The sequence below is a fragment of the Daktulosphaira vitifoliae genome, unplaced genomic scaffold, assembly GCF_025091365.1.
Source record: "Daktulosphaira vitifoliae isolate Bord-2020 unplaced genomic scaffold, ASM2509136v1 Scaffold_5, whole genome shotgun sequence".
NCBI classification, from domain to species: Eukaryota; Metazoa; Arthropoda; class Insecta; order Hemiptera; family Phylloxeridae; genus Daktulosphaira; species Daktulosphaira vitifoliae.
Window position 1 is genome coordinate 32,122,540 of NW_026099576.1, and position 10,616 is coordinate 32,133,155.

Here is a 10,616-nt window from a genome sequence, read left to right on the forward strand (position 1 = left end):
TCTTGATATTAATTCATTTCTTAACTAAGAAAATTTAATAATAAAAATAATAATTTTTAACTTATCAAAATAAAAATTACCAGTCTCGACTAGGGTGAACTTGTGAATGAATTGTAAAATAATTAACCAGAATCAGTCTCATTCTAATTGTAAATAATAATGTGTTGAAGAAATTTAATGTAGTACGTTGTTTAAAATTCACACGTGTGTTATACAAAACGTCAGCTAATATGTACTTACATCTTATTTGTTTATAATGATAATTTTACCAACGGATTTAGTTGAATATGCTTCAGGTAGTAGAACTTGGAAAGCATCCAAGTTTTTCGTTACTTTTCTCAAAAGACTCATATATGTGACAACATTAAAAAACGCTTACAAAATTTGTTATGGGATACAAGTACACATAATTCATAACTCAACATAAACATTCGGAAACTACTTCTAGACTTAAACTACTTATTGAGGCTTAAACGTTATTCGGTGAAATTGAGTATACGGTAAAAGATCCGCTTTCTGTGTTAGCATCAATTGGGAACTGAAATCGAAAAATATATTTAAAGTTAAATTTAACTATTACTGTATTTAAAATACTTGATTATAATATACAACTATAATAATATTGACGTTCTGTGATTTTCGGCAACAGGCGGTGATATGATGAATTGTCATCTGCCAAATTTATTAAGACCCATGCTGACTTTCCTAAAAGCTAATACCGAATATATTTCTATGTATAAATTAATTCATGTAAGGCGGTGACAGCTTGTAAATGAATGCATAGGTATACTTACATTAAAAACAATATTGAGCAAACTTATAATTAGTTTTTACACGTGAGCAGAAACGTAACTAAAAGAGGGTAATTATTTAATTTATAATTACAAACGTATCACACACTTAACTTAATTAAGCTACATGAATGTCATCCAGTGAATCTATTTTGTCACCTAGTTGGTTGTATTTTTGACATTTCCTTATCAAATAGGCGACACACATTTAAAAAATATACTTATACAGTGTAATTGATTAAGAATACTACTCTCCATTTTTTTTTTGTTAATTAATCATTTTTCCATAAAAATGGTTGATCGAATAAAGAAAATTATAAAAATAAAATTATTTTTACTCATATTAAAAAATTATAGTTAAGGATTTCTATCCGAGGAAAGATGAAAAAAAAATATAGCTACACATTACAGTTAGAGCTTTTCAAATTTAATGTTTTTTCTCTTTACAAAAACGAAAAATTCTCAATAGTTTATAAGAAAATGAGTGGCTTACTAAATCTGATCAGTTGCCGCTCGTAATGATTCTAGTCTATCGTTTTAATAATTTCCTGAAGAAAAATAATTTTTATAAAGAAATTAATTTTTTTATTTACACTGTTATAATAACTGTGTAAATAATAATTTCAGCTATTAATACTAAGTTAAATAGATATAATTTCCTTATATCAACAAACAATTTTGTTTTGATAGACAACATCAAAATTCAGTTGATAACATTTTCAGATGATTACGTAAAAGCTGTTTATAATATTTTTTTTCTCACTTACCACCTAAAAACGATAAAATTCCCTTCGGAGGAGTGCGTACAATTTAGTCAGTGAAAAGAGAGAAACTTGTAATAGCGCGAATACGTTAAATATTCTTTGCGATTTGTGGAAAACCTGATGCACTCCCACTCGACTCTTTGACCGCCTCCAACAACCGGCACAGTCGGAAAGCTTATAAAAGATCATAATTAGAGGTCATCGGATCTTAGATACATCGCCAATGTTGTGAAGTCACATGGTCGACAATGCGATTTTCATTCGATTTCGGGTAGTAATATTATAAAGTGGTGCCGCCGTTTTATGAACATAAACAATTTTTTGTATGAATCGACACATTTTTAGGAGCGACATTGCTTATTTTTATACCGGTGTAAATTATTTTTTGTGGTAAAGTTAAAATTCATAGGCGATCGTACGTTTTTTGTGGATTTACTAACACAATGGATAATAAAAATGTAAGTATACACGTATCTTTTTCTCGGATTTTAGAAAAATCATTTACAAAATTTAAACACTCTCTTAAAACTAAAACTATATAAGTATTCTCTGAAACTGCAAATCTTAATACTTATACATAATTTTATTTATATTTAACATCCTCTTTAAAAGCTTAAGTATGTGCTACATAGAATGTAAATATTTACATATTCCAGCGCAATAGAATCGAACTCGGTGCCTATTTACCGAGGCATGACATATTACTAACTGAACATAATTTATATAAATAACAAACATGCAATCAAATTTATACATTAAGATGTAACAATAGTTAAAAAAATATAATATCGATTTATATTTAAAAATGTATATAATAAAATAAAATGAAAATAATACTAAATCAACACATGTACATTATTACTAGGAATATAAAATTAAAATATGAGATTGCACTGGAATGATATACAATTTTTTTAGAACATTTATTTTATATCTGAAGGGCTAATTGTAACAACCAAGCAAATCCAATTCCTTAGAAAACAAATTTTTTGTTCATTTTGAATAAATATCTTTTTTTGCGTTCTTCTATACAATAATGAATTTATATTCAAAATATATCCAATAAATATTTCGGAAATACAATGAATTAAAAATAATTGCTTTCCCTTAAAAATGTCTTTTTACTTAAAAGTGAACTTGCCTATTTATTGCACTCAGTCCTTTGGCGCAAGCTCAATATAGTAAATTGAGGATGCTTAACGTCCCTTCTATTAATATCAGGCAATTTGACAATTAAAAGTTTACACACCTGCGTATATTATCTGGAGTAGGGGAACTTATCGTGCATAATTAATTAAAAAGCCCTTCAAAATTACTTCGGATTGTGTTTGTTTTAGTTTAATAATACAAAAAAGTATTAAATTTATTTGTTTAATAATATAAATCATTCAAAATTATAATTCCTCGATGAAATTTTAACAGTTTATTAAGATAAACTAACTTATGTATACATGTATTATAATTAAAAAGTAAAATAAAAAAGAATGAAATAAAACTAAATTTCTTTTTAATATGATACTTAACTCATCAACAACATCTAATCAAAAAACAAATGAGGAATATTAATAAATAGTTAACATGTCTGTTTATCGAAGAAAAAAATTCTTGTTTAAATGAATATTCAAAGTTTTTAATAAAATATCACCAGTATTATCATCTAAATGTACTCTTTAATTGAACAAAATTATTTAAAATGCTTAAATTATAAAAATATATTCAACTTTTTTTTTTTAATTTTCTTATGTGAAAATAAAATACCTTTACACACGTAAAAAAAAAACTATAATTTTTAAATACAAGTTTTGACAAATTCTGATAATTAAATGCAAAATTATAGCAAGTTTAAACATTTAATTAAATATTGAGTTAATATAAATTTAAATATAATTGACAATAAAATAATAATGTTAACTAATATGAAAAATTCTGTGTCCATTTTTTTTTTTTGCAAATTTTTATTAATTAGAAAAGGTAGTAATTAGTATGTTTTTCACAAAGTATATGATTATGAGTATTTATTTAACAAGTAAAAATCTATATATAATAGAAAATTATGATTGCTGTAAGTTACATTTTGTAACATAAAATAGTAAGTAATGATATTTATTGTATTAAAAATTATAAACAAAGTAATAATTTATATTAAGATTTTATTATATTATTTTACTTTTTACTAAATAATAAAAGTAAACTGCTCCAACTTAAAACCAAATAAGGCAAAATGGTTATATGTTTCTTTGTTAATTCAATTAAAAATAATATTTTGTAAATATTAGCTAAATGTCCAAAAATTATTTACATTATAAGGGTACGTATTTTATTAACTATGTTATTATCGCCAACATAAATTTCATAATAACTAAAAAACAGTAACATTGTGTAAACTTTTTATAATTTTAACAATTTAAAAAGTAATTTTTAGATATAAGTAGAGTCTGAACGTTGGGATAGGAAATTATTGTATTATAATTTGTAGACTTCTTACAAAAATCTAATATAAAAAAGGTCTTCAACAAATATAGTTGTATTAAATGAATTAAAAATTCCTGACTAAAAAAATTTAATGAGTTTTAGAGAAATGATGTTTTATAATTACCCTAAAATCTGATCTAAAACGTAATGATATTATTAAACAGAATTTAAAAAAAAAAAATTAATCCCAAATATCGTTTTATTAATTTAAGTTATATCTGTCCTAACTTAATTAAGTTGAAGTTTTAAATAGTAGTTAAGTGCTCACTTAACAGCAGAAACAAATTATGGGGATTCATTGGTATGTCCTATCATGGCAGTGATATTAATATATAAGGTAATGTTTCAATTACATATAATTATTCATGATCTCTTCCCAGAATTTTGTTAGAAATTCCATTTAGATGTTTTTATGATGAAAAACTCATCTTTGAATTTGTTCAAAATACATTGTGAATATTATTAGATTAAAATAAACAGTATTTAATAAAGGCCGTGGCTTTAAGTCATCAAAATAATTTATAGTAACACTTTATGACTACAAATTAATTAGACTGATTTATTGTATCACTTTTTTTAAGGGTGGTTGCATTCTGAATGATATTAAATTCAAGGGAGTGAAATTTTATTAAATCACATCACTTTCAAAAAATAAATAAATGACTCCAGGTTTTGTGTCATCATATTAATACATATTTCTTATATATTACACTGAACGTTGTATTCTATTTGATTAAAATAATATATAATAAAAACCAAAAAAAAATTAAATTGATCTAAAGTTTGGGTATTTATTTTTCAATTAATGTTTTTGTAAATTAGTGAGTATTTATTGTTGATCACTCTAAAAACGAAGTTTTTTAGTATTGTCAAGAATCCAATGAAATAATTAAAAAAATTTTAGAATATAAAATTTGGAAAACTAAAAAATATTATTGTTAATTTTCATTGGGTAAATCATAAAATAACAAAGATGTCTAAAAAAAGAGCCACATGTCATTCAATTCGATCTCCTATTTAAGGTTAAGTTATTGATAATAATATGATATTCAGTGTTTATTTAAGCTCTTTAATTTAAAAATTAAATTCTACATAATTTAATGCAATTGTATGGAATTATACAAAAATAAAAGTTATATTAATAAATTATTATTTTTCTAGGTGCTTGTATTTATGACAATATTGATGGTCGTTCAATGCACGTAAGTCAATCAAATAATGTATTTTTACTATTACTAATACTTTTGAAACATTAAATATTCTGTTTTTATTTATGATATAATACACAGAAAAATATATCAATAACATTACTGTTAGTTGAGAATTTTGTTTAGCTTCGACGCGAAACTGAAAAGGTATTGGTTTTGTAATGGTGTACTTCTTTTTGTCTATCCATAAAAATTCTTAGCTCTCACTGGACCTATTTTAATGATCAATAGGTCAAAAAAACTCAATTTTAATCTAGTAAAATCTATTGTCACCAAAAGTTGAAATAAAACTTTTTAATCTCAGTAATTTAGCAAAAAATCTGAAAATTAGGCTTCCATAAAAAAATGTTCTGCATTTTAAAACTGCTATATTAAAAACACTGATTTTTATGAAATTTTATTTAGTATACTTAAGACAATAAGCTCATCTTTAGTATAATTTTTTTAAAAACCTAAGTACAGAGAGGATTTGAAAAAGATCGCCTACGCATGTATATAAAAGTTTTTTCAACTCGATTTTTGTAAATATTTTGGAAGGTCTGACAACTTCTAATCTAAATCAAATTATATCTTATGAAATATACTACAATATAAATAAAAAATTTGTTCAACGATTGTTCTTCTATGAGAAATTGACCATCAAAGTAAAAAAAACAGCAATTAAAAAAAAAGAAGAATTTTTGGAAAACTTTTTTTATGCTTTTGATTTTTAATATTTTAGTTCAACTTTGTTAAAATTAATCTACTAAAAAAATTCAACATATATTCAACAAAGTGTTTTATTATGATAGTGATATTAAATACTATCAGATATCATCTTCTCTTGTCTCAACTATGCAATGTTTCCACTGTGCTGGGTTTTTTACTTATGAAAGATGATTTATTTAACAAAAACCATCTTTATTGTTATTTAAGTCAAAATTTTCAATCTCCAAAAAACGATTCAATTGCAGGAACATTTTGGGGCTGGAACACCTCAACGGCATGTTGTTGTGGGCAATTATCTATATTATAATAGTCTTCAATTTGTCCATTTTAGTCTCATTTGGCACTTCAAAAACAATTTAAAAAAATTTTTGATGAGCAATAATTCCACAAATAAAAGTATACATTCCGTTTCTCGAAAGAAATTCAAGGCCTAATTGATTGTATGTTGAAAATAATTTTTTAATATAATAACTTATACGTACAATGTATAATTATGAGTAAGAAAACATTTATATTATAAATAATAGCATAGAATCCTCCAAGTATACTTTAAGTGTTAAAGCAATATTTTTTCTTGTTTGGAAACTAAAATTGTCCATGAAATTTCATTTCTGATTATTATATTGTTTTGTTTTACCGTAAAGATGCACATTAGAAATGCAGGTGCGATAATCACTTTACTCTGAACTGCACCGAAGGCGTTTACCTGCATAAGGAAAATGATACGCGCCTAGATAGTCTTTGTAGATATCCATTTCAAACGAAACAGGATTTGTGTATAATTTTTAGAAAAAATAACCAATAATGTTAAATGAATCGTCATGCGCGTAAAATATTACATAGCTAAAGGCGCTTACTTATAAATAAATTTCTATGAAAAAATGGTTACTTCTTAGGATTGTTGTTTGTTTGGAACCACTGAAAACCAGTTTCTCTAATGTATAAAATAAAAGTCTATGGCTGTGTGAACCGTTAATATAAAAGAGATATACGAGAAGATATATTATTATTATTCAGTGATGCGTCTTGTACAGTCGAGAGCAATATGCATTTTATTCCAATAGATTTGTTGTACGCAGCAAACAGTTTTATCGTTAAAAATTTGTTTGCAAAAGTTGCATTTCTTTATGCAAATTAAATCCGCATACATAACAACTGTCCAACTTTTTTCTGTTGCTATACATCCAAAATGTGTTTCACTCAAGGTCATAAAAATAAAATGTGAATTTATATTTTGAAAATTTACATCGCTTTCGTTCTAAGATGAATTACTGTACCTATTTTATTAAAGAGTCGTTTACGAGTTTTACTCATTTTTATAACACTCCCATAGGTTTCCATGTTTTAAACACATTAACTCTGAATGTAAATACCTATCGTGAAGCACTTAAATACGTGTTTTTAGAGAAAACATAGTTGATTCGCCGCCAACTAAAATGGTTATTACATAAGCAGAAAATAAAATATTAATTAAGAATTGTGAGGGTCGTGTACTTAGCAAGATACTTAAAAACTTTGTTAATAATCATGAATCCCTCGATGCCAGAAAACTATATTTTTATTTCATTGAGTTACATTTACAATGAAATTATTTTTATGTATCATGAATAGGTAGTAGGGACAATTAAGGATAAATTTTACTATGAAAATTCAATTTAAAATATACTGATTTTACTAACCAGAGTATTGTACAAATTACTATTTTGTGGTCGGTAGGTAGTAATTTGATATTGATATAATGAACACTACAGTCATTAATGATAAAGATAAAACAATTCCAGTGCTGGGTGGTATGTTACCGTTAGTATCTTTATGCGACCGTCGTTAAATAAATTATTTTCTAGGGTCAATTCGGTTTGATTTTAAGACAAAAACTACAAATAGTCTAAAACGAAACTTCAACAAGTCTATCTGTCCTGGAATACATCACTTTTTTAAAATCTCTCCCAAATTAATTTTATCTCATACGAGTCAAATATTCATTCAAAGAATTATTGGTCATGTAAATTTTATTAAAAAAATTAAACCTCGCGTTGTAAAATTTTAAAAGTTGTCAACACTTTTTAAGAAATTCAAAATATTTAATATTGTTACTTAAAACTGTATTAAAAACGATTATTTCTAAAAACTTTATGAAATTATTTATATTAACAGAGTTCAAGAATTCAATAGTCAAACTCAGAAAATTATATTACTTTTAAAAATGAAATTGATCCAAAAATAATTGCAAACAGTTAATATTTATATACAAAAGAATAAAAATGTTTCCATACATATTTTTATGTATTATTGAACGTTACATTATTTTTTTTATAATGTATAGAAATTTTAATTTTTTTTAAATCATTAAAAGAATATTATATACACAGTATGAGATTTTCTTCGAATATTACTTTATTGAGATCATATTGGTAGATTAAGTTATTAGACTGGTGCAATATGTTGTAAATACATTTTTGACAGTTTGTGTAATCGTATTATTATTTAAAATACAACCACATTTGTTTTGTTTTTTAGGAACACGACTCTAGGAAATGGTGCCGAAGATTTAACAACTGATACCGTTTTAGTAGAATTGAAGAAAAAAATTGAATTTACGTCTGTTGGTGATCACATAGAAAATAAGTCGGAGGATAATAATGTAACGGAAGTTGTCAGTCAGAGGTCAGCACGACAACTATACAGCCCATTCGGTTACCCGTCTTTTGTACAACGCAGAGCGTATAAAGTTCCGGCCAAGATGAAAAAGAGACCCGTAGGAGGTGGACGTATGAAACCACGCAGGCCGGGTGGTAGACCTAGGCGCAGACCATTTGCGGGAAATCAACAATCAATGGGACGGTTTAGGCGATTGCCTCCACAATTTGTCCGACCACAACAAAACAATTATATAGACCCCAACGACTACGAAGACGGATTCGAGACGGCTGTTGCCCCTTCGTATGATTATGGCGGCGATAAGGATTTAGTTGAGGAAATTCCAACTTCACTGCTATATGCCACAGGTTCGCGGTTGCCGGCTACCGTAGCATCATCTACCATCTTGCGCAAGCGACCCACTTACGAAGAACAGGCGTCCATACCAGCGGCCGCAGTTATTCACGTACCAGTGCGCGTGAATAGGCCAGTGGCAACTCCTGCCCCAACAACACCGGCCGTCGACTCGATGGAAAAATTACGACAGCTCGTGCATCAGGCTATGGATGAACATTTCGCCAGTCGCCACCAAGAGTTGTACTCCGATGGATTTGATAAACAAGTATTCAGCGCCAAGTACAAGCGACCGTCTTTGGACAAGGAAAAACGCACGTCCGCAGGAGATATAATATTGGGCACACAATCTTCACAAGTTCAGACGTCGACACAAAAGAGTCACGCTGATGTCGACGCAGATGGATCTGACGACAGGCTCACGTTAGCTGAGATATCAGCTTATATGGGCGCAAAACCAGCAGAGACAGTTCTTAGTTCGGGTGGACATCGTTACGTACTGTCCGATGCCCTCCAAGGTTACCATCAGCATAAAACTGATCAGCAGTACTTGCGTTATGTGACACCACTCGAAGCTCTTTTAGAAGTACCCGTTGGTCGATGGGCTTACCAATAAGCTCAACGATAGATATTAATTTATGTAAACGTCTTGCAATACAATTAAACATAACAATTGTACTCGAATCGCTAAAATAATAACAACACACTACTGTTTCTATAAAAACTGATGTACATACTAATATGGTATATATTATAGCATATAACTATAAATAGTATGCAACAATATTATTTCGTTCCAAGTACTTGAGTTTTTGTAATGCACAAGTTATCACAAGTCTCGTATGTTTATAAATCATAAAAAATATTTAAGATTTTGATCATACATACAAATAGTATAACACTAACTCACTTACCCTTTTTTTACCTCTGCGACTCAATTTGTTTAATTATATGCTTTAATTATCTGACTAGACGCATTAAAAGTATATGCATAGCTAATACTCGTATAAGAGTAGTATAAATATTTAAAATATGTTGTTTTAATACTAAGATCAAAACAGAAAAATTATTTATTGTGTATAAAGGACGTTGATAATAATCTGTTGCAACTGCTACTGATGAAGTATTATTTTCTTTTAAAACTTTCTTTTTGTAAATATTTCTATTTTAGTACAAATAATATTATCTTTTGTTTTATAAACTATTCGTGTTTTTTATTTGTTAAAATATTCTATTCTGTGTCACTATGTAAAAAAATAAGTATTTTCATCATAAATAGCATCCGACATAGAAAGTTCCCTTTATTATTCGGAATTTTAATCAAAGCAATAATATAAAAATCAAACCGTAGTAAGATTTTCAATGATATTCAAAGTACGTTCGTGGTAAAAATTTGAAATGTTTTTATTTTATAAATTATTTAATTATCATAATATTTATACGCTATATTTGTAATTGATTATTTGTTTTAATATAAATTATTGTTATGCATATTTTATTAATTAAATTTAAATGTTTAATGTAATATAGACAAATAAATAATGTTATTAAAGTTTTTTTAAGTCGATTGAATATTTCTAATTTATCTATATTATTTTTAGCAATCTTATGCAACTTAAAGTACCAAAATTCTGAATTACAATAAATTGATGAACTCATGGATACAGATAGAAATTTATTTG

The 10,616-nt window shown here is 26.8% G+C and overlaps 1 protein-coding gene across 1 annotated transcript; it reads left to right on the forward strand.

Moving 5' to 3' along the window:
• The first annotated feature begins 1,742 nt into the window (after window positions 1–1,742).
• On the forward strand, window positions 1,743–10,439 carry LOC126907187 (uncharacterized). Its single transcript, XM_050688295.1, has 3 exons — window positions 1,743–2,013; window positions 5,189–5,229; window positions 8,461–10,439. The coding sequence occupies exons 1-3, from the start codon at window positions 1,999–2,001 to the stop codon at window positions 9,548–9,550; spliced, it is 1,146 nt and encodes a 381-aa protein (XP_050544252.1). The 5' UTR covers window positions 1,743–1,998; the 3' UTR covers window positions 9,551–10,439.
• The last annotated feature ends 177 nt before the right edge of the window (window positions 10,440–10,616 follow it).

What these genes read in the sequence shown, in the direction of transcription:
- LOC126907187 (XM_050688295.1), top strand. An exon ending in TTGATGGTCGTTCAATGCAC is followed by an intron (nt 5,230 to 8,460) that starts GTAAGTCAATCA and finishes TTTGTTTTTTAG; the next exon opens with GAACACGACTCTAGGAAATG.